Here is a 24,854-nt window from a genome sequence, read left to right as displayed (position 1 = left end):
ATGCAAGATAATGTATCACTTTGGACCAAATTAGAGTCTAATTCCTAACAGATCAGATCCTGATTCATACCAGAACAGGGGCAGATAAGTATATATACTCTTTCGATCCCGTGAGGGAAATTTGGTCTCTGCATTTATCCCAATCTGTAAATTAGTGAAATACACACAGCACACAGTGAGTGAGTGAGTGAGTGAGTGAGTGAGTGTACACACAGTGAGGTGAAGCAGACACTAATCCCTGCACAGTGAGCTGCCTGCATCAACAGCGGCGCTTGGGGAGCAGCGGGGTTGTAATTTTTCAGCCCCGCTCCCGCCCGCATCTGTAACATGATGTCCCGCTCCCGCCCGCATCTGTAACATGATGTCCCGCTCCCGCCCGCTAAAGCCCGCATGCAGGAGGGATAGCCTATTCAGCTTTTCTTTCTGTCTCACGAAAGGAGCACACACACCTGAGAAAGACTCCAGATGTCAGTTTCTTGGTTCTGAATGTAGGCTAACAACCTATTCTGGTGCCCTCTTCCTCTGTCATGCTTTCGATTTTTGAGTTTTGACAATGAGCAGCAGGAACAAATTGAACCCACATAAACGACAATATAGGCTATAGGCCTCCTCTGTCAGTTATGCTTAAACCCCGTTTTTTAATGCTGCCTAACAGAACATCCAGCTGAACTATAGTTACTGTATGAACACTACTTTAATCATTTCCATATTTAATTTTACGCACATGTTTAATGAATCATCGGTTTGTCCCGCACCCGCGAATGCACCTCTCTCATCCCGCCCGCTCCCGCAAAGAGCTTTCAAAAGTTGTCCCGCGCCGCACTCTTTTGCGTCGGGACCCACGGGTCTACCGCGGGAGTGCAGACCTCTAGTGCCTTGCCAAAACCAAAACCTGATCCAAACTATAGAACCTTATCCATAGTAGACCAGAACCCGATCCATACTAGACCAGAACCTGATCCATACTAGACCAGAACCTGATCCATGCCAGATTAGAACCTCATCCATACTAGAACAGGGCCAGATCTATTATAAACCAGGATAAACCCAGATCCATACTGATCTAGTTCAGAGCCATCTGCCATGAGGGACTGAGCAAGTGTTCAAAAGTAGTCATATACTTTTCAGTCTGTTTGCCTGTTTGCCTCTCGGTCTGTTTCTGTGTTTAGATAGATAAATAGATTAACTTGAGTTCTGTCTCTTCCTGTGTCTTTGTCTGTCTCTCTCTTGCTTTTCACCACTTTGTCCCAGGTTGGAATGTACAGTAGACTGATATTAAAAGGCAAACATTCTGTTTACAGAGGCCTCATAGCTTATATATTATGGTTCAGCAGAGCTACTGTTGCTTATGGCTACATTAGTATTTGTCTCCTTCTGTAATACAAGAGCAAGACTGTCATTCTGCCCTTAGCGACAGACAACTGTGTTGTTATTATGCAATTTAATTAAAATGCCACTTTTCTCTTTTGATTTCCCTCTCTGTCTCCCCCCCCCCTCTCTGTCTCTCCTTTTTCTTTTCTGTCCTCTCTTTTCTGCCTTCTCGCTCCCTCTCTCTCCTCCCTGTCACTCTCTCTCTCCCTCCATCTCTTTCCTCCAGCCACCTCTCTCCTCCCTCATCGTTTCGTGACGGTGCGGAGGGGGAGCCCAGCAGCCCGGAGCGGTCAGATTCGCCCCGGAGACCGGCTAGAGGCGGTGGAGGGCCGGCCAGTGGTCACACTGCCTCACCGTGAACTCGCCCAGATCCTACGCCGCGCCGGGAACACACTACGCCTAACCATCGTACCGCGTTCCAGCGCACGTGAGTAGAGGAAAGACAATTCTCATACATACACACACACTCACTCGCACACACAGAGACACACGCACGCACGTAACTGACCTCATCCAGATGCACGGAGGTATGCTGTGCCAAAAATGGAATTGTACCACGCTTCAGCGCACAGGAAGGCCTGCATACATACATCCACACAACTGAAACAGAGGTTGGTTCGTCCGCCGCTCACGGCCTTCGAACCCGCCACTTCAACACACAGCGGCATGGGAGTCGAACGCTCTAACCACTGAGCTAAAAGCCCAGGCTTCCAACTCAGCGGTTAGAAGCGTTCTTAAGGTTAGGGATTTGAGGATTTACACGCGCAACTAGCATGCTTGCTCAGTTCGCCTCCATTACACAACCACACACACACACACCACACACACACACACACACACACACAACCACATTCATGCACACACTCACACACATTCACACACACACACACACACACACAAATACACATGCATGAACACACACATGTACTGTACTGTACATGCACAGATGCACAGACACACGCACACAAAGCACAAACACAAACTGTACAAACAACATATAGCAAATTTTCATGAAATTCACGTATGCGTCTCACCTGCAGTTCATTATAAGTAAATACACACACCCCATATATCATACATATTGGGGATTTCTGTGCTGTGTGCACCTTTGCCTTTTGCCAGCTGCTTCAGGAACATCCAAACACCTTTTCTGTCACTCTTTCTCTCTCTCTCTCTCTCTCTCTCTCTCTCTCACACCCACACACACACACACACACACATATATATACACACTACCCCTCTCCCTGTCCTCTGACAGATGTTCCTCCACCACACACACACACACACACACACACACACACACACACACACCTACCTACTTTCTCTCCTAAACCTCTCACCCCTTGCCCAAACATACACACACACACACACACACACAGTCCCCCAGACACTGTCATTATGTTCACATCCCAGCAGCAGAGTGCCTATCCATTAAGCCCTGTGGGACCTTTAAGCAGCCTGCACCTTTGCACTCTCCCAGCTGGTTCAGAAACACCTTACCACCTTCACTCTATATAAATACATACACACATACACACACGCACACACGCACGCACGCACGCATGCACGCGCACACACACACCCCTACCCACACTTTTTCTCTCCTCCTTCATATTACATCAGACATATTACTCCCCACCCCCCAAAACACACACACATCTCCATTCCTCAAACTTTTAGGTCAAGGTCTTACTGTTATGAAAGTATACTATATCATTTGTCCCTTTTTAACGTGACACGCTGACCCTGTTCATGTCTGTGTTTGGTCTCAGATGCCTCAGACAATGCTGACTTTGACTCAAACCACAGAACCAGGAAGGGCCACAGGTCTCGACCCAAGGTGAGAGGGGAGATCAGTCCTGTTTGCCCTGCACCAAAGATCATACTTCTAACTGTTCTCAGATCATGTGTTCTGTTTGTCCTGTGTTAGAAATCATACTCTTACAGTATCTCTTCTCAGACCTGTATTCAGAAACGCCTTAAGTGCACTTCATGGTTTTGTCAGTAGAAGAATTTGACACTGAGGGCACATTAATGATTTTGTAGATCAAATAAAATCATTTTGTAGGCTGGATAAAACCCTTTTGTAGTTGAAATAGAATCCTAGTCAAAGATTACAGTTCTGGAGTCTTTAAACTTTGTGTAGCTGAGATGGAATCGTTGAGCAGCTGAGCCGGAACTCTGGTGTAGAATGTGGAAGAGTGTCGTGGTGTTGTGTTCTGAGTGGAGTGGTGAGATGATGAAAGGGCCGGTGGCGTGCTGAGAGAGAGAGGGGTCACCCGCTGGGACTGACCACAGAGGTGATCACTCCTGCCAGGGGGCCAGCCCATGTGCTCAACTAAATCTGGAGGATGAATGGAGCTGTCACACTAAAGGAGATTTCTCCTCTGACTCTCTCTCTCTCTCTCTGTGTGTGTGTGTGTGTGTGTGTGACTGCATCTCTCTCTCTCTCTCTCTCTCTCTCTCTTTCTCTCACTCTCTCTCTCTCTCTCTGTGTGTGTGTGTGTGTGTGTGTGTGTGTGTGTGTGTGTGTGTGTGTGTGTGTGTGTGTGTGTGTGTGATCTGCAGCAGGACTCTAGGTATTACAGTGTGGATCTGGAGCGAGGGCCCACTGGATTTGGCTTCAGTCTGAGGGGGGGCAGTGAGTACAACATGGGCCTCTATGTGCTGGGACTCATGGAGGGAGGGCCTGCCCAACGCAGCCACAAGATACAGGTACGAGTGTGTGTGTGTGTGTTCATCCATATCCACAAACACACTTTAAAAGTATTGAAAACTTGTTAGTGAAAAAGACTATGCAAACCCTAGAGCTTTTCCTAAATCAACAGAAAGTGTAGTTTATAGAGTATGTATTCCTCTTAAGACTTCATTAAAGTTGTCTGGAGTGGCGCAGTATAAATCTTCCCTCTACAGACGCACAAGGGACACAAAGCTAACACACAGGAATTTGAGCTTCCAGTACAAACCAATATTAAATCAAGTGAGGGACTGCGGTATGTAACTCTGTTTGTGTGTGTGTGTGTGTGTGTGTGTGTGTGTGTGTGTGTGTGTGTGTGTGTGTGTGTGTGTGTGTATGTGTTGTGATTGTGTATGTGTGTGCATGTGTGTGTGTGTGTGTGTGTGTGTGTGTGTGTGTGTCGTGTTGTGTTGTGTGTGCCTGCGCGTGCATTTGTGTGTGTGTGTGTGTGTGTGTGTGTGTGTGTGTGTGTGTGTGTGTGTGTGTGTGTGTGTGTGTGCGTGCGTGTGTGTATCCCTTCAGGTGAGTGATCAGCTGGTGGAGATTAATGGCGACAGCACCACGGGCATGACCCACAGCCAGGCGGTGGAGAGGATCAGGACGGCGGGTCACCACATCCACCTGGTGCTCAAGAGGGGCAACGGCTACGTGCCCGACTACGGTACGACCAAACAATGTCGGGGGGGGGGGCATTGGGAGGTTAAAAGACAAATGCAAAGGAAGGGAGAGAGGGAGGGATAGAGGAATAGAGTGATAAAGAGGGGAAGGTGGAGGAAGAGAGGTCAGAGGGCAAATAATAATAGAATAATGACTAATGGCCACATATGCACTGTGTACTCTGTATACTGTCCACAAGGGGGTGTTAGTGGAATGTGGGCTTGAGGTAATTGTGTGCACTATAGGGCGCTTGGAAGAAGGTATCAGTGTTATATGTATGGACAGAGAGAGGGAACGAATGAGGGAGAGCGGGAAGGAGGAGAGGAAGGGAGGGAGGAAAAAGAAAGAGGGAAAGGCTGAGGTTTATGGATGATAATCTGATCTGAGTATAAAGAGGAAAAAACGCACGCACATCCCGATCTAATCCTGGGTGCTGGACAAAACACTTACGATGAGAGAGAGGGGAAAAAGTCCGCAACACCAGTATATGCTCCCCAAGTTATAGTTTATTTACCGTGTATCCGATAATCTGATCTGACCCTAGTCTGGTGCCACAGGAATATGAACTATTACTACTGACCCTGGAGTGTCACTGCAAGCACATCAGTCACTGCACTGATGGGAATCTGTTCTATTCTTTTCTATTTCACTTTACTCTTGCTCTATATAGTGAAATAGTGACAGTTTTGACTACAGTGTGGGTCACTTCAGATTGACCACCTCTGATCTTTGCTCCTGAGTGATTTTGTTTTGCTGCTGTTTGATATGAACTTGGAATCAATCCGTCCTTCTGTATTTGCTAGTGGGCTAACAGTCTGTTGGGTTCTATATGGCTGTTCTCATACTTCCTTATCTTCTTATCTTCTTGTATGTTCTCATACTTTCTTATCTTCTCTTTCTCCTTCTCTTGTTCTCTTCCTCTGTGTGTCGGGTCTCTTTCTCTCATTCTATCTCTTTTTTCTTTCTTCTGTCTGTTTTCCCTCCCTCCCTCTATCTCTCTTTCCTCTGGTTTTTCTCTTCTCCTTCTCTCTGTCTTAGTGGAGCTTTCCAGCCTCTCTCTCTGTATGACCAACTCCAAACTTGGCGAGCCTTGCTTCTATGTCATCGGCCGGACAGAGAATACGCGGTTGGTAGTCGTTCCTGTTAGTTCTCCATTTTTTTGTTTCTCTACATCTCTCTCTCTCTCTCTCTCTCTCTCTCTTTCTTTCTCTCTCTCTATCTCTGCTTGCTCATAGTCAGCGTCTTAACTGTCTTAACTGTCTTTACTGTCTTACTAACTGTACTGGTGGGTATTTCCTACTCCTCGTTTGTGTTCCTCTGTCTCCACACTTGTCTGTCTGTCAGTCATGCAGAATCACTGTCTCGTAATTGTGTTGTGGTGTTGTGCAGTTGGGGGTCTTTGGGATTAAGGTATAGTATACTGTAGTATAGTTTGTACAGTATAGTATATTATAGTATAGTATACTGTAGTATAGTATAGTATAGTATAGTATAGTATAGTATAGAAAGAAGATCAAGTGTGAATATGAAGTATGTGTAAAGTAAATTGAAGCTTTCTCACAAGACAGGTAACTTTGAGCAAACTACAGTATATGATTTACAGTGGCTTTCAAACTCCTTAAGTCAATGCCTACTGTTGCTAAAATAGTAATTGCAAAGTTGCCAAGTTTCTCTCTTGAGAACCAAGACCCAAGGGAACTGGCTGATTAAATAAAGGTTACAGTGGGAAAATTAGTTGATGTTAATTCCCAAAAGAGAATGAGCTAAAGGTTTTGAATACTCTTCTGCCATTTTGAGCAAAGTTTGCTTTGAACAACAGCACTAACAAGCATGTCAGTCAGTGTTGAAAAGACCCCACTCTTAGTCTACTTGTGGTGGTTTCTTAGCTGAGACAATGGTTAGCTGATTTTGTGTTATATTCCAAATGAATTACATGTTCAGAAAGAAATCTACCTCATGAGGGGTTGGCATGAATAGAATTTGATGTGAATGAATGGTATCCATTTTAAAGTTGGTCACAGTGGCAGTAAGATTTGTAATGATGTGTTCTATGGAGCACACTGACATCATTTGGAGTGGCGTACTGGTATTTCATTTCTGCTAGGATGAGACAGCTGGTACACTATTCACTTGCTAGTTTAGATGCTTTGCTTATGTGCTGAGATAATTGTTTCTAATACAAGAAAGTTGTGGCTGTCCCTCTCTCTCACCAACCCTCTCTCTTTCTCTCTCTCCCCTTCCTTATCTCTTTCTTTCTTTCTTTCTTTCTTTCTATTATCTTACTATCTCTCTACCTCTCACTGTGTCTTCCTTTCTATCTCTCTCTTTTCTCCTTCTTTCTCTTCCTCTCTCTCTCTCTCCTCCTTTTTCTCTCTCTCTCTCTCTCTCTCTCTCTCTCTCTCCGCAGGCCGTAATCGCGCAGCAGCCTTCCCCTCTTCCTCTCTCCACCCCCCTCAGTCGCATCTGGTTGCAGTAGACAGGAGGGGTCGGAGGATATGGGCAGGGGAGAGGGGGAGGCCACAAGGTCAAAAGGTCAGGAGCCCCAGTTCTTCAGGGAGGCGAAGCCTGTCAGAGAGAAGACGTAAAGGAGGAGGAGGAGGAGAAGAGGGGAGGAGGCGGAGGAGGAAAATGAGCTACCCTGACTCTGCCGAAGTGACTCAGGACGAAGAGGAGGAGGGAGAGGAGGCTGGTCGGCCCAGCAGTCACCGGCGAGGTCAAAGGTCAAGATCACTGTCAGCCGGGGCAGAGCGGAGAAAGGGGAGGAGCTTACCCAGAAACACCCGGAAGAACCACAGCGATGATGAGGTCACAGTGAGGTCACAGTCGGAGCGAGGGAGAGAGAGAGGAAAAGAAAAGGGGAAAGAACGGAGGAGGGGCGGACTGAGAAAGAGTGGCAGCATGAAGAGGCTGAGATGGCTGGAGAGTCAGAGCGAAGGGGAAGAGGATCGCAGAGAGGAGGAAGGTGAGGAAGAGGATGATGAAGATGACGTATTTATGCCCATCCCCAATCAGAGACTGCCCAGGTCTAAACAAGGCCGGAGGCAGCAAGTGGAGGAGTGGGAGAGTGAGGAAGAGGAGGAGGAGGAGGAAGAGGTGAGGGAGGAAGATTGGGTGGAGCAGCAAGGCAGGAGGAGAGATGTTGAGGAGGAGGAAGGTGAACCTCAATGGGGGAGCGAGGGTGACGGGGGGACAGGGTGGGAGCGAGAGAGAGAGGGGGAGGGAGAGGTGGAGGTGGAGCAGCAGGAGGAGAGGGTGCGTGCATGGGCCTCCCAGGTACAGAGGGAGCGGATGCATGAGCTGGAGCTGGAGGTAGGCGGAGAGAGAGCGCCACGGAGTCCTGGCGTGGAGGAGCGAGAGGAGGAGGAGGAGGAGCAGGAGGAAGAGGAGGGCGAGAGCAGACCTCGCCGGACGCTGCCTCATGCTCTCTCTGGCCTCCCTGTCCTCCCCGTGGGGGCCAAACTGCAGCTCTACGTGCCCGTGCTCCCCCCGCTCGCTCACGAGGGGATCCCCGCCGCACGCCTCCAGCGCCGGACCTCGTCCAGGCTGCACCCGTTCTCCTTCCTGGGGTCACCAGGGTCCGAGTACGTGGAGTCGGAGTCCGGGGCCAGCGTGTCAGTCGCCAGCACCACCGCCGCCAGCATCTCGGGCCTCTCCCTGGTCCTGTCCGACAATCACGACCACAGGAAATACAAAACGCCCCTCCCTGGGCCCTGGCTCACACCCAGCCCACACACACTCCACCGGGTCATCCAGGGGAACCGCCCGGCCTGGACGCAAGAAGGAAGAGGAGGAAGAGGAGGAGGAGTGCCCAGGTTCATCCACTGATTAAACCCTTTAAAGGCTCGTTTGGTCGGTCTCATGGACCAGCCATGACCTCTGTGGACTTTTCAATTAATTTTTATTTTTGAGAGTTCGATTTTCTTCAATTTTGCATTAAAGGTGAAGGAATTGGAAGGAATTTAAAGGAGCAGTTGGTTGCTGTAGCTGGGCACCCTTCCCATTTCTCACATTGATTGCACAGTTTTTATTTCTCTCTTCAACCCTCACTGAAACATTTGCTTCTGTTGAACTGTCCAAACACCTCTCTCTCCTTCTCTCTCTCTCTCTCTCTCTCAGTTTGTAAACTACTCAATCCTGTGTTGTGTGGAAAAAAAGTGTATTTTTCTAAACACTTCTCCTGTTCATTCTGCTAGTGAGCTCTGGTGTCATGTCACGTCATGTCATATGTCATATATAGTTCTGGTACTTTTAGTTCTGGCCTCTGTTGTGTCTGTTGTGGTTCTTGTGTGGTGTTTAAAGCCACCCCCTCAGTGGGGTCTATAGCAATTCTCCAGGTGTGTATTCAGTGATACCTCGCCATAGAGAGCAATAAAAGGTCGGGTAGTTGTGAGTAGTACCCTAATGGTGCAGGGGGGGGGGGGTCTGTTCCTTACTCATCACTCCTTCCCTGTGCAACATCAATCCTGCTGCTTCCTTTTTAACTGACATGTTTCGGAATGGTTCCCCAAGAGTTCCTGGAAGAAAAGCTCTCTTTACAGAGCAAATTCAGGAGCTGGGACTCTGGAAGTGGATTGTTATATGAGCACACAGGTGTGTGTGTGTGTGTGTGTGTGTGTGTGTGTGTGTGTGTGTGTGTGTGTGGTGAGTGTCAACTCACACTGCTCACAGCTTGCCAAGCTCCCGATATGCGTCCCTCTTTCAAGTGCCCCCTCACGGTTGCCTTGGAAACCAGACCTACTTCCTGTCGTTAACCTTGAACCCGGGTGACCTCCACTCGCAGCCTCTGTGTGTTGTGTCTCCAGGGATAAAAGTGGCCACTCAGGATGATCCATTGCGTTACTGTTTCACCCTCAACCCCACCCCCCGCCACCCCCCAACCTCATCCCCGAGATTCGAGCAGAGTCAAGGCCCCCGATTGATTTCCTGTCACTGACCACTTCACAGAGAGACATGGCCCTAATGTGGCCTACCCCCACTGGAAGAACACCCCCTCACACACACACACACATACACACACGCACACAACACTCACATTACCACCCCCTCCAGGCAGGGGAAGACTGTGTAAATAGATCTTGGAAACACATTATACTGAAACACCACTGCCATGAACTGTAAAACTGCTATGAATATCCAAAGTTCATTCCATGGACACTAAACAATCTCCCATTGCAACATGAGGAAATTCTTACCACAAAGATGGCATTAAATATTGTGTGTGTGTGAGAGAGTAAAAAATGTCAGACTATACACTGTTTAAATACCTGTTTGACTGTTACCAAACTGCTTTCCAAAATGGGGTCAAATGTATGGACATTGTGAAGCCGTGCAAAGCCATATATCATTTGGGTTGGAGCGAAGTCTGGATTTTATGCATTACATGGCAAATAGCTCTCCAGGCGAAGTCTCTTTTGAGTGCAGAGATGGACAGGGGGGTCCTCAGCGTGAGCTAATAGGCGCCCCACGAGTCCGAGACCCCATCAGGCCCAGGGCTCTTACCCTGATTGGCTTTTGAACAGCATTAAGTGGAGCTGCGGCAGGTCAGATTGATGGTTGGTAAGAGGCCATGAGCGTGGAGAGTGTGCGGAGCATTCGCTGATTGTTTTGCTTTCCCGGACGCCCACTTTGCCTTGTAGTGAAGGGGTGGGGGTGGGGTCTTAGAGAGATTTTTTAATAGGCTATCTATCTATGGGGTTATATATAAACAAGGTTTGCTGGTTTGTCGAAATGCCTTGTAGACATTACATTCAAAGTCATCCATATAGAGGCTTTTTTGTATATAATGTAAGTCATTGGTCCACCATGTAGCCAACAAACTTAATTTCAGACGGTACATATAACAGATGTGTTTATTTTCATAATTGATTTGCAATGGATTCAGCATGGAAGACATTGACATCCTTGAGATAAAAAAATAATAATATTTTGTAAACAATCTGCCAAAATGTGGGTGTCAAGTCAACTATTACAGACAAAACACCTGAGAATATATATCTGAGTGTGTATGGCAAATATACTCCAGTATAATAGCATAATAAGACATTACTAATGTAAGCCAATTAGAGAGTAGAGATATTTTAACATCCACCCAAAGCCTTCCCAGCCGGTCTGGGCCATAGAGGTTCATTCAGGTTGTCTTATGAGACGTACCCTCATTGACGTTGCAATAAAAAAAGACACTGTCTTAACAGTGTCTATCCGGGGGAGAGTTTCTTTAGTGTGTTAGACAGCGTGTGAGTGGCAGGGAATGTTTTTGATTTCATGTGGTTGAACTGGCTTTGGTTTCCTTCATCTATGGAGAATGCAGTGTTCCTGTGTTTCTAGGCTTATTGTAATCTAAACTATCTTCATGACATATTCTGTGTGTACATATATAAATATAAGCATAACCTCTATGAATCAGAGTGTACAGTTTATTATACATATTTACATTATTATAACATAATTGTTTATATTATGATTGTTACAGTATTATTATCAATAATAAAATGAACACATTTATCAAAATTCAAAGAAAGTAATAATAAAGTCTAAAATATATATAAAATATCTTTGTTGTTGTGTGTTTTATATTTAGTTTTCGTACACAGCAGAGGACCATTGATACTCATGTAGCCTATACTTATGGAAGCATGGTTATATCATAGAAGTGATAAAAGTACAATTCTCATCTAAATGGATAAATTGCACCAATCATTTTCATTAAGGTGGTAATTGAAGATCACAGTTTTTTTATTCTTGTTAACTACATTACAGACCATATTTTCTCACTTAGTTTTGCTCTTTCTGACTGGGGTCAGTCAAAAGGGAGCCTCTGTGTAGTTTGTTGCATCGCCTAAAATCACATAATCCATCCTCTGCAGTAAACTAGGGCACAAGGGATTGAGTCAAAGATATAGCCCAGAATTCCTCTGAGCATGGTTTGTGACACAGCTGTGGAATCACTTAAGTCATGGGAGAATTGTGCTTGTTATTTTTTACAATAAAATCAATTAAGTAATTTTACGTTTTTACCAAATGTGAATGAATATAAAGCAGTGGTGATTTTACTGTAAACTCTGATGTAGTAGTCAGATATATTTCCGGTCTCTGACAGTAGATGGCAGCAGCGAGTCGAGTTTAAAGTTCACACTCACACAACTCTCTAAATAGTGTGCGTATCTGTCTGTGCAATTGCAGTGATTACATCACAACTGAGTGAAAGGATGGCAAGGATTCGGCATAGATTCATGAGAGGGAATCAACTCCTCACCCGCATTTGCATACTTTAATAAACTCGATTTGGGCAAGAAGCTCTGTAGCACGTGCTTGACTCTGGCATCCACCGTAAAGTAGCCCTATTTCCTCCGCTTAATGCAGGTTCACTGGCTGAAGAACCTTCGAGCTTTGAGGTGAGGCATTACTAGCGTTAAAATGCTGTGAAACCTGCGTGTGGATTTATTCATCTGGAGAATGATAATCACCGCCTCAGTCAGTGGCAAAGTAGGCCTATATGCATGAATGAGAGTGGGCGTTTGTATGAAAAAAAAATAAAGGTTTGGTAGAAGCAGTTGACTAGGCTCAAAAAGTTTGGGAGTCAGGCAGGGGAGGGGGAGAGACAGTTTCGTGCAGTGCGCACGGAAGCGCTGAGAAAGAGAGAAAGATGAGCAGAGGAGAGCGCGTTTGTCGTGAGAGGCAAAATGGCAGTTCCCTGATCGCGCCGCAGTGCAAGAAGCGCTGCTTAGCTGTCACCCCTCTCTGATGATTCACGTCTCCGACGGCTTTGAACGCGGTCGTTTAATGGATATTCGATGGGGAAATTGCACTGGTAAATTGGCTAGAGCGGAAACCTGGCGACGGGTATATAAAACCCATATGAACTTAATGTGACAGGTTGGCATGAGTTAAATTAGTGTGACCGCGAAAACGTCAGATCGATGCGAACGACAACTTTTAACCAGTTTTTTTCTTCAGAAATTGAATGCTCTGCAAGATGTAAACACAAGCATCTCAGTGATTTTGAGGCAAGTGGACTATTTTTTATTCTGAAGTGACATAATTCAGCTGAAAATTATGTGTGCGTAAAGCGTTTCCCCCCTAATTGCGTTTCTCAGCCGTTTGCTCACACAATAACCTAGGTAAACTTTGCAACGTGCGCCTGTCACGAAAAATATACTGTTGTTCAGATATCAAGATCCTGCTTCGCTACTTCTTAAGGATTTATCTGTGTGCGTATTTCAGTGCGAACGGAAATCTTCGAGTGTTTCAGTGCAATACCCAGTGGTGTGAAAGCCGCAGTAATGCCAGTATCTGCAGTTTGACAAATTGAAAGGACGCAGACGCACTCAGCATGGCCTGCCATTGGTCCCATTGCAACGCTTTGAATGATTAAGGGGATCTGACAGAAGTTAGAGAATTAGCCGGATTTTTTTAATTAAATAGTCTGTTTTGATGACTTTGAATCCCGCATCCATCTATGCTGTTTTCAGTTATGGAAATATGTGCGTGAAAAAGCGGTTAAATCATGAATCGTATGTAATTGGATTCTGCTCGGATTTCTCGAGGTTAATCAAATCGTCACGGTTCTCAAGTTAAGGATGAGCAGCGTGTCGCACGCTCTACATCCAGAAGCTCCCGGAAAGAAGAGTGTCATTTTGACAACGCGCGTGCAGTGAGAGAAAGGATGCTCCAGGAGAAGTCTCACTCGAGACGAACCTAAATAATTTTGCTGTCGTGAATACGCGTGATTCAAATCAGTTGAAAACGGAGTGATCAGTCTGAGTAGATGTCTACCATTTAAGGACTACATGGATGGAGGAGACAAGCACCAATCCCCGACTCTGAGCTTTTGAGTTGTGCTGAAGTTCACCATGGGGTGAGGAAGAGAGGAAGGAACGTGGTCAGTTTTAGGAGAGGGTGAGTGGCCAAGAACATGGACTGTTTGTTCTACAATTTGAAAGAATTCTACTTACTGAAAAACCTTCCGTTTTTGAAGATTTTTCCAAGTTGGTTTCTCCCCTAACCATTTGTTTTCCGTAGTTTTCTGAATGGATTTTTGTTAACCATGTTTTATTCTTTTCACGCGAGTTGATTTTGAATTGCACTTGATTTACCCTAACCTTTATCACACCTGAGCGCTCTGCACACCTACCTAGGCAGGTAATCACATTTTTGAATAGGGTATCTGGCATGAGTTATGAATTCTCTGAATATCTGAATTCTTCTTGGGTGTCATGTCTATGGACTTCTCACCGATTGACGGTACTGACTCTATTGCATCAGATGTCGTATTGTAAAATGGAGGTACATGAAGGATTGCTCTGAAAAGACCCACGCTTTTGCACGATTGAGCCACCGCCGTTAATTTTTCATCATACACTTGTGTGTTCAGGCGACTTGCATGCAGGTTTCAAGGATGCTGTATAGCTATAAGGGTTCCATTAAGCTCAAGTAGTATGCAAGAGGAGGTAATAGACCTTACTTCCATATTCTCACGGCCAACCCATTATCCTGTCCTCTAGGATGAAATCTTTTCATACTTTCTGAAAATTGACTGGGTCCTTGTGGGACACACCATGCTGTCTACTGGAACTACAAGCAAAACCCAGAATGTTACTCTAACAATATTGTGAGACTGACACAAAATTAGGCCTACTACAGACTTAGACTCCTCAAACAGGTGCCAAACTTAGTACGTAAACATTTATAACAATCTGTGGAGGGTCTAGGAGGTTTCTAAAGAGTAATTTCCTATTTCAAGTCAGAGCAGAGATAGAAGTGGTAGGCAAGAAGAACATCATTACACACATACTCTCCTACGTTCACCTGTTCTTTAGACCCTATTCCTTTCCTCTCCCCCCCACTGGTCTGGTCAGGGGGGGGGGGGACTTAACCCCCCAAGAGTGATCGCCACGGGTGACCCCTTAGCAACGGGGTCGTGACCATGGAAACAAGCCCGGAGAGCCCTAACCGTGCGGTGGAGTACCTGCTGGAGCTGAACAACATCATCGAGAGCCAGGCCAAGCTTCTGGAGACACAGCGCCGCCGCATCGAGGAGCTCGAGACCCAGCTGGACCGGGTCAACCAGGAGAACCAGGACCTGCGCCTGGACCGCGACCCCCCCTGTCCTGAGCCCACCTCAGGCCCCGTCCAGAACCACACCGACCAGAGCCTGACCCAGCCCTCTTCTCTGCCCCTGCACTCCTCCTCCACAGGCACTGGTACCAACACCGGCGCCGGCCCGGTCCACAACAGCAACGATGACACTGGTGGTAGTAGCACTGCCACCAGCCCCTCTGCTCCCACAGCGCCCCCTACTGGGCTGAATCGTGAGCGGCGAAGCCACACGCGCCTGACCCGCGGGCTCTCGTGTGGGGCGGCGCCAGTGGAGAGGGAGCGGGGACGACTGGAGCGGATTGACAGCTCTGGGACCAACACCACCCCCACGCCACGCAGACAGTAAGAGTCCCATCTTATATCCTGCTCCTCTCTCTCCTCTTCTCTCTTTGTCATGGCGACGGGCAAATGCTTCTGTAGTCTAGTCATAAGAATGGAAGCCAAATGTGTCTTCTGCACATCTTCTCTCCACTTCTATCCCTCTCTCCTTCTCTCTATGTCTTTGTCTAACTCTTTCTTTCTTTCTTTGTCTCTTTCTACTTCGCTCCAGATCTCTCACTCTCAGACACACACACACGCACACACACACTCTCTCTCTCTCTCTCTTTATCTCTGCCTCTTTCTTACTCTCTTTGTCTCTCATATTCAGGGGATACTAGATGGTACAAACTAAACTTATTTGGTGTCTTTCCCCCTTGGGTTTCTTTACATCATCCTGGTTTTACCCCAGAATGTCACAGTGGTGGTAATGACCTGCAATATTCCAGTGGAGTGCTGTTTCAAATGATGTGCTTGTCACATTGTAGCTGGGCTCAGCTGAGTGCAGTGGTTAATCAGTGCTCACTTTGCTAGGAGTTGAGAATTGAAGAACACAGAGGCAGTGAAATGTGTCTGTGTGTGGGCTGTTTCTCTTATGCATCTGATTGTGTGTGTGTGTGTGTGTGTTTGTAAGAAAGTGGATAGAGGATGTGCTGCTCCTCTCTTTCTGTGTGTGTGTGTGTGTGTGTGTGTGTGTGTGTGTGCGCGTGTGAGTGGGTGTGCTTTAATGAAAGTAAGTGCAGCGATTTTGCACAGAGGTCAGGTATTGTGTGTGTGTGTGAAAACCTGATTGCATTGCAAATACAATTTTGTAGGAGTAGGATGCAAAAATACTCTGTTTTTTTTTTTTACCTTACCTTTGTTTCTGTGCGTGTGAATGTGTGTGTGTGTGTGTGTGTAAGAGAGAGAGAGATAGAGAGAAATGTGTGTATGTGTGTGTGTGTACATTGTACAGTGTAAATCAGAGCAAAAACACATTTTCCATGTTCTCTCCAGTAGTGTAACAAATAGCAAAATGCTCCACCTACTATTCGCAGCGATCTGGTTTCTGTCATGATTCAGTGACTCATCTAGTGACACGCGTCAGATTGGGGGGATTTGACGCTTCAGTGCCAGCATGGGGTGGTGGCATTATGGTATGTTTGCCATCTCGTTGAAAATGACACGTCCTGAGACCCTCCATAGTAGCCTGCAGGAACTCTGTTTTACTTGCACTGCTGCCATGGTGAAGTGATGTCATAATGTACCATCCCCACAAGGTAAATCCAGGTGCCATGGGAACAACAGAACGCGCTTGTATAAAGATAATGAACTGCTCTCTTGTGTTAACCGCAGGTCCACCCCCTGGTCATTTCATCAGAACAACTCGCACTGCTTTGATGATGAAGAGTGGTGCCTGGGGCTCAGTTGTGGATTTGCACCTGTGTTTGATCTAACTGTTAGATACAACACATAGTCAGTCCATATTGCTAAAAACAGAAGCAGTGCTCCATTATTCTAGAGGTGTATCTAGAGGTGTAGGTTGTTTGCTGACAGGGATGTCTTTGGCTGTGACTTGGGATATCGCTCATGTTACGTGTTATGTAATGCTACATTGATGCCAGGTTGGGTATCTTCAGAATCTGTCCGCTAAATATGGGCACAATTAGCCTAATCTAGCTATGCATCTTCATGTATCCTATGCTGCAGGGGATCATGAGAAGAGCTTTTTTTCTACTGGTGGCTACCTGTATTATGAGAGCTGTTTGATTCTCTGAGGTAGGGGGAATGCCATTTTTCCATTTTTCTGCCATTCTTCTAAAAGTTCTTATTATGACCGCCGCGCAGCGAAGCGGGGGTCATATACTGTAGGTTTAGTCAGATTTTTTTTTTTTTTCTTCTTTTTCGCATGTCCAAATTTCCGTCAAGGATTCCCGGGACACTGAAAGACCGGGGTACACGAAACTTGGTGGGCATGTAACCCCATATGGATAGCATGGAACCATCGTTTTTCGTTTTGATCTGTAGCCCCCCCGCTGGACTGCACCCCCCGAAAGGAGGGTAGGGCAGACACAGTTTTCTGTGAATATCTCGAGAACCATAGGGTTTAGGAGGACCATTTTTTTTTGTATGTTGATCTCAAAGGGCAATGTCAACCCATTCCATAACCACTCATTTCATGTATAGCGCCACCTAGTTAAACACAAAAAAGTAAAAATGAGGTGTTGTAATCGCAGGTATCTGTGACCTAACATAGTCAAAACTGCACGAAATTGGAAGTGTAGGATCATTATGACACCCTCTGAATGCACGCCAAGTTTCGTGGAATTCCGTTCATGGGGGGCCACACAATAAATTAATTTATGTTACTATACACCAACTGGCCTGTAGGTGGCCGGAGACAGTTTTCTGTGAATATCTTGAGAACCGTAGGGCCTAGGAGGTCCACCTTTTTTTTGTATGTTGGTCTTAAGGGGGCATGTCAACCCATCTTATTTCATGTATAGCGCCACCTAGTTAAAAATTAAAAAGCAAAAAATTAGGTGTTTTCATCACAATATCTCTGGCTGACATGGTCAAAACTGCACGAAATTGAAAGTGTAGGATCATTATGACACCCTCCGAATGCATGCCAAGTTTTGTGAACTTTCGTTCATGGGGGGCCTTACAATAAAATAATTTATGTGTACATTTAGTGACCATACACCAACAAGGATTCCCGGGACACTGAAAGACCAGACTACACGAAACTTGGTGGGCATGTAACACCACATGGATAGCATGGAACCATCGTTTTTCGTTTTGATCTGTAGCCCCCCCGCTGTACTGGACCCCCCGAAAGGAGGGTAGGGCAGACACAGTTTTCTGTGAATATCTTGAGAACCGTAGGGCCTAGGATGACCAATTTTTTCCGTATGTTTGCCTCCAGGGGTCATGTTAACCCATTCCATGTGCACACATGTGCATAAACAGATACACACGCACACACATACATTCACAGTAATCATACGTATGACACATACTCACACAGTAGACATATGTATGCATGCATGCACATGCACAAACACACATACCCAGGCAAACACACAAGCACGCACACACACACACACACACACACACACATAGACATAAACGTGTACACGCACACATGCACACAATTCAAGAATTTCTCAGAATTATGAACAGGCAAGATGGGGGTGGGGTTGTATAAAATGAATTTTACATGTGAAATCTATGAACTAATCATGTTTTGTTACTTGTTGTTTAGCAGATACCAGTGAGAATTGAGTGTGGATAATGCAATTTAGTGAGACAGTTAGAATCATATAGGCCTTTCAGCGTGATTTATTTTTGTGGAAAAAATGTGCTGGACTGGGCGGCGGTCATATTTTGTACCGCTCTGCGGTACATCTAGTTAGTGTTAAGGACTGTGACGGTCTAGCTACGACCGCACATGACTGGTGAACTGTCAGCACTCGTCCTCTACACATCAGCTGATATTTGTGCACACACACACACACACACACAACACACACTCGTACATGGGCCATTGCTTTGTGGCTAGCACTTTTAAGATGTGTAAGAAACAACACAACACTAGCTACAGCTATTGGCAATGATGGCACATTTATTGTTTGTCTGAATTAGACACATACGTTTGAATGTTTGTCAACCGATAGCTACCGATTCGCGTTCATGGCGTCCTCTCGTTCCAGCTTCTGAAGGTCCGGTGGCAAAGGAGGGCCGACTGGATCGCATGGACTGTTTATTGTTTCCGGGCGGTATTGGGCCGTTCCATTAGGTTAATTGATTGTGGCAGAGAATGTCTAATAAGGGGAGAACCTTCACTCTCGGAACGCTTCCGGTGTGGTACTGCATTTAGGGGCGCTCGCGGGCGAGTCCAGAATGAATGGAGGTCTATGGAGCTGTACCCCTCAAAATCCACTTTTCTCGGGATAGAATTTTTTTTCAAGTAATTTGAATATTGTATTCGAAAGGGGAGGCAAAGACAATACACTTGGTTGAGTATTATATTTTTTAAAGTCACTTAATTGTTCTAAAAAGCCTTTCAAACGTGTCAATGACGTCATTCATTAGCATGATCATAGCATAGCAATAGCATCAATGCTAGCGTGTTATGGGCAACAACGACCCAACCTGTAAGAAAACGAAAGGACATGACTCCCAGATTATTTCACTTTTGATTGATAATCCATATCCATTTTGCGAAAAATAAAATAAAATCTGAGGGTTTCAAGTTGTTAAATAGGTGAAAACAATAAATGTAGCCATGTAGATCCATAGGACCCCATGTATTTTGGACTCGCCCGCAATCGCCATCTAGGTGAACTCTGGTGAACTGCAGCCAAATTCGGTTTGTATGGGATTAATAGAGAGTGGGGAGGCTCTCCGTAGACGGACTCTGATTGTGGGGTATTTCGAGACGGAACTGATCAAGCCGCATCGATGATTAGTCTTTCCACATGTAACCAAGTTTATTATTTAACAATGTATTTAGCTCATTCTGCTAGTGACATGATATATATTTATGCTTGTGGCCCAGGGTCTGTCTTGTCTATTGTGTGTTAATTGATTGTTTAGTGTTTACCTGTCTATGTTAAATGGTGCTGGCCACCAGGTATATGTTCCCCTCTGTCTAGTCTGATGTGAGTCTTTTCTGGCCTATGTGATGTGTAGGGTACTGTGAGTACTATGACTGGTACAATGCTGCTGTATTTTGATTAGAAGCTAAAGCAGGTTTTTCATACTGGTTTAATCTCGCAAGATTAGATGCTAAAGCAGATTTTTCATACTGGTTCAATATTGCAATTTTGGAAGATTATTATTAACATTTTTCTGTGCATTTTTCAATGGACTCTTCTGCTTGGTTGTTCGAGCCAAGCCGAATAATAAATTACTGTCCATCTTCACTACTGCCTCTGCTTCTTTGGCCACACCCACATTCGTTAATGGTAACTTCCGCTCGGTTCCATTACAAGGACATACACAAACACACACACACACACACACACACACACACACACACAAGGTATTTGAGCCTCCCCTGTCTCTTTAGCACATTGTGTGTGCTTTTTCCTCCTACATCACCCTGCTGCTTGAGAAAGCCCTCAGTCATATTTCTTTTCAATCTCTGTCATAACACTCCTTCAATCTCTGTCTCTTTCTCTGCTCAATCTCTCTCCCTCTGTCAAACTCTCTCTCTTTCTCAATCTCGCTCCCACTCTCTCACTCTCCCTCTCCCTCTCAATTTCTCTCTTCTCTTTCTTCCACTGCTGTGTTCACTGTTTGTTCTGTTTTATTTATTTATCTCTCTCTCTCTCTCCCTTGGTATTCCTCCCCCTTGCTTTGCTCTCTGCTTCTCTCATCCACTGCTTTATTTGTTCTTGTCTTCTCATCTTTCTTTCTCCTTCTCTCTATCTCTCTCTTCCTTTCTTCCACTGCTTAATTTGTTCTCTCTTCTCATCTTTCTCCCCCTCTCTCTCTCTTCTCTCTTCCTTTCTTCCACTGCTTTATTTGTTCTCTCTTCACCTTTCTTTCTCTCTCCTTCCCTCTTTCTCTCTCTCTCTCTCTTCCTTTCTTCCACTTCTTTATTTGTTCTTTCCTCCTCCCCCTCTCCTACGCTTGTCTCCCGTAGGACTGGTTAGTCATTAGTAAGTAACACACATTAGTTGAGCGTGTAGGTGTTCAGCATTGGGCTCAATGGCTTGCTGCCTCAGAGGGCCTATAGTAAGAGAGATAGTGGTGGCCTGGGCAGGCCAGGCAGCGATGGGTGCTCTAATTCCTGCCTGATTGTGTGTGGATTTACTTTTCCTCTCAGTAGGCCTCTCCATATGTTAATGTGATCCTTCTTCATTTTATTGCCTTATTGAGGAAACATGCGACACAAGCCCCCAGCTTCAAGAACACTTAGGATCTCACAATTGAAGAGTAATCCAAAGATTTTGTCCTCGGTTCAAGCTAATCTCATCAAAGCACACACACTCTCTCTCTCTCTCTTCTCTCTCTCTCTCTCTCTCTCTCTCTCTCTTTCTCTCTCTCTTTGCTCTCTTTTTCTTTCTTCACACATCAGTGTACATAATTACAAATATCTCAGTTTCTGGAGCATCTGAGAGGCAGTTGGAGTATAAATATCCCTCTTCTGGCTCCATTCCTTGGTAGCCGAATGACTCCATCTCTCAGAGATACCTCTCCCCTGTCCCCTCTCAATAAAGCTATTTTAAGATGCTCTTCCTTTTAGGAGGCATCCTGCGTGTTTGACGGCGGTGTGCCGTGAAGAGCGTGGCTTTTTACATCGTTTTGCTCTCCGTGTCCGCTTTTAGCCGCTCCCTCGCTACTTCCATCCACCTCGCTGACCCACAATCCTCTTGTCCCCACCGTGCCTGGCCACTAATGCTATCTTCCATTCACCCTTCTCTGTGGTACTGCATCTTTCACCTTTTTCTACCCGTGGTAGTGATTTTTCACATTTCCATTCCCTCTCTGTGGTGATTCATTTTTCACCTTTCTCTACCTGTGGTAGTGATTGTTCACCTTTTGCTATCCATGGTACTGAATCTTTCACCTTTTCTTTACCTATGGTAGTGCTTTTCCACATTTCCATCCCCTGTCCATGGTGCTGAATTGTTCACCTGTCCTTTTTCTGTTTTCCCTCTCCTGGATGTGTCTCCCTATCCCCTCCATGCAAGATTTCAGTCTCTCTCTCTCTCTCTGCCCTTGCCCTTTACTTAGTTTCTTCTATGTCTCTCTCTTTGCCTACATCTCTCTTTCTCTCTCTCTCTCCATCACTGCACCGATAACAGATGGTGAATCAGTGTGTGTGTTCTATCATTTTCTCCTCTAAAGGGAGTCTTACTGAGAGTCACTCTCACCCTCTCCATCTCTCTCTATATATTTCCCCTCACTATTTCTCTCTACCCCGCTCTATATCACCCTCTCAATCTCTCTCTCTACCTCTCTCTCTATATCACCCTCTCCATCTCTCTCTATATTTCCCCCTTTCCATGCCCTTCTCTCTCTTTACCTCTGTATCTCTGTCTCTACCCCTCTCTCTATTTCCCTTTCCATCTCTCTCTCTCTCCCATCTCTTCCTATTTTCCACTCTCATTCCCGTCCTCCATGACTACCTACTACTCTCTTCTGTTTATTTATATCATCCTTAGCTTCTCTCCTTCCCTTCTTCCATCACCTCCACCTTTCCCATACATTTCTCTTTCTCCTCACCCCTTCATCTGAGCCTTGTCTCTCCCTCTCTCTCTCTCTCTCTCTCTCTCCCTCTCTCTCCCTCTCTTTTCAACAGCAGAAGGTGCGTGGAGTAGGTGAGGTGCTAATGACTGTGTTGAAGATGCTCTTAACTGACTCTGATCCCCAGTGCCCGTCTGTGCCAGCCTGTGCCAGCCTCCCAGCATCTCTACCCTCTTATCCCCATGCCCTCTGCTGCCCTCCACGCCCACGGCCCAGCTGTGTGCCAGCGAGCGCAGCTCAGTGCCAACCACACACACAGTGGGCGGCATGGCTGACTTTCTCAAACAGCTGAGCTCTGAACAGATTATATAGACATACTATATGCCAATATACTATATGGTACTGATCAGACATACAGGACATACTATATGGTATATGTTCTATATGGTACTGATCAGACATACAGGACATACTATATGCCGATATATACTATATGCTACTGATCAGACATACAGGACATACTATATGGTATATGTTCTATATGCTACTGATCAGACATACAGGACATACTATATGGTATATGTTCTATATGCTACTGATCAGACATACAGGACATACTATATGGTATATGTTCTATATGCTACTGATCAGACATACAGGGCATGCCATATGCCTGTACGGTATATACTATATGGTCGCCTTTTCCCAACAGCTGAGCACTGATAAGATATACAGGACATACAGTACTATATGCCTTTTTATACCACTGCTTGGTTAAATTTCCTATTACGATGCAGTGATTAGAACGTCAATTATTTTTTATGTTAATTGCATACCTATGAAGTAGCTCCAGTTTTTTGGCCATATCACACTTGTATATTAATTAAACAAACTCCTGAAGGTTAAATTAACTGTTACGTTGCATCAGAGCTATAAAATAGCAATCTGACAGACGTTCAGAGCAAAGCATCTTTGTAACATATGACTGAGGTGGCTTTTAGCTCAGTTACATGGCAGTAGTCTAAGTAAAACATTGATTTTATAATAATGCACTTACGAGGTGTAATGGCCCCTCCGCTGTGCATCGGGGGCCGCATTAACACCTCAAAAGTGCATTAATTTCTGTTAACCGAATGCTGTGTCGTCCATTATCTCTTACATATAATATATGTATATGTAAGAGATTTTTTGAGAGAGACAGAGAGAGATTGTAGAAATTATCCTTGGCCTTATGTACCCGTTGAGGACTGAGTACATTTATAGTGAAGTGCTTGGAGAGAGAGAGATTGTATAAATGTTCTAAATTGTTATCCTTGGCCTCATGATTATCTTATCCGTTATGTACAGTTTATCTCGTCAGTTTGTTGTAATCTGTCGCAGTGTCAGAGTACATGTACGGTACAATCAATGGCATGAATTTTTTTTTTTTCTTTTCTTTTAGATAAACACAAGTTATTTCTCTTTCATTCACTCTGTTCCCTTCCCCCTCTGTCTCCCTCTCAGACACTGTCCAGTGTTTCCCACAGAATTGAATTCTATTTGTGGTGGCAGGTTTGCAGAATTAACTGTTTTTCACAAATTAGCGCAGCGTGGTTATGATGCAGGTTTAAGCACGATTTAGCCAGTGGACTTTTATGACAACAATTGCAGGATTGTTAATGTTTTCTTTAAACATGCATGTAGGTTTGTTGAGAGACAAGGAGAGGCTGTGCAAAGGTGCACATACTGTATCTCTACAATGAACGAATTCGATCCAATTTTAAGTACAACATGCAAAATCATTGTGTGGTGGTCAATGTTGATATTGTGGTGGGCCGCCACAAATAAGTCAATGTATGGGAAACACTGCTGTCTGTAGTTGACCCCTTTGTCACCCTAACTAGCATTTGTAAGCATCATTACATTTGAATGGCACATGTGAAAGTGTAATCTGTGGCAATCACAGGGCCACATCTGTCTCTGCACTGACTTCTGATGTAATTGAAGGTAATGTTGTAATTGTTGCCCTGTGGTCTGACTATGTTATTACGAAAGCAGCCATTATAAGCTGTGCACAGTCAGACTGCTCCAGCCCACACCAGCACCTGGTAAATCATTTGAAATTATCATTTGAGCAAGCATGTGTGGTAAGAAAGGCTGACCAAATGAGTTCGCTTCTCAGCCAGGTCACTGGAAGAGATTCAGAGGCCACGCAATAGCCAAATAGTTACTCAAGCTCCTGGGGAATTGAGAGTTAACACACACTGCAAACATAGTTTTACGAAAGGATATTTATAGTATAGAGCTGGTAAGTCCCGCCCTTTCCGCTATCCCCGCTGGACCTCTAGATTGAAAAATCGTTAATGCAAGTGAATGTGAGAAAATAATTATTTTCTGGTCCCGTTTGAATTTTGCCATGAATGTGAACATATGTTGTCTGTGATTTTTTAATATAAATTTTAGTGTAAAGAATGCTACAATTGAGCGGGTAGAAGTTTGATGCGGTTAAACTTTG

General features: G+C 45.2%; 2 protein-coding genes across 6 annotated transcripts in view; both read left to right on the top strand.

Moving 5' to 3' along the window:
• LOC121712834 (membrane-associated guanylate kinase, WW and PDZ domain-containing protein 3-like) overlaps nt 1-7,384 on the top strand; it is an 82,411-nt gene extending 75,027 nt beyond the window's left edge. The window contains exons 13-18 of one of the 2 annotated variants that reach the window (XM_042096886.1): nt 1,598-1,798; nt 3,144-3,211; nt 3,940-4,086; nt 4,631-4,769; nt 5,804-5,907; nt 7,173-7,384. In XM_042096886.1, coding sequence (XP_041952820.1) covers nt 1,598-1,798; nt 3,144-3,211; nt 3,940-4,086; nt 4,631-4,769; nt 5,804-5,907; nt 7,173-7,241 — 728 coding nt within the window. In that variant the 3' untranslated portion in view covers nt 7,242-7,384. The remainder of the gene's footprint in view (nt 1-1,597; nt 1,799-3,143; nt 3,212-3,939; nt 4,087-4,630; nt 4,770-5,803; nt 5,908-7,172) is intronic. The other variant, XM_042096887.1, reaches the window with a different exon arrangement.
• A 4,610-nt stretch (nt 7,385-11,994) lies between these two features.
• The window catches only part of iqsec2b (IQ motif and Sec7 domain ArfGEF 2b), a 92,219-nt gene continuing 79,359 nt past the window's right edge, over nt 11,995-24,854 (top strand). The window contains exon 1 of one of the 4 annotated variants that reach the window (XM_042096879.1): nt 11,995-15,202. In XM_042096879.1, coding sequence (XP_041952813.1) covers nt 14,688-15,202 — 515 coding nt within the window. In that variant the 5' untranslated portion in view covers nt 11,995-14,687. The remainder of the gene's footprint in view (nt 15,203-24,854) is intronic. The other 3 variants (XM_042096878.1, XM_042096884.1, XM_042096885.1) reach the window with 3 other exon arrangements.

Source organism: Alosa sapidissima, chromosome 7 (assembly GCF_018492685.1).
Source record: "Alosa sapidissima isolate fAloSap1 chromosome 7, fAloSap1.pri, whole genome shotgun sequence".
NCBI lineage: Eukaryota > Metazoa > Chordata > Actinopteri > Clupeiformes > Clupeidae > Alosa > Alosa sapidissima.
Note: the sequence above shows the minus strand (reverse complement) of the source record. Positions and strands in the feature narration are given on the sequence as shown.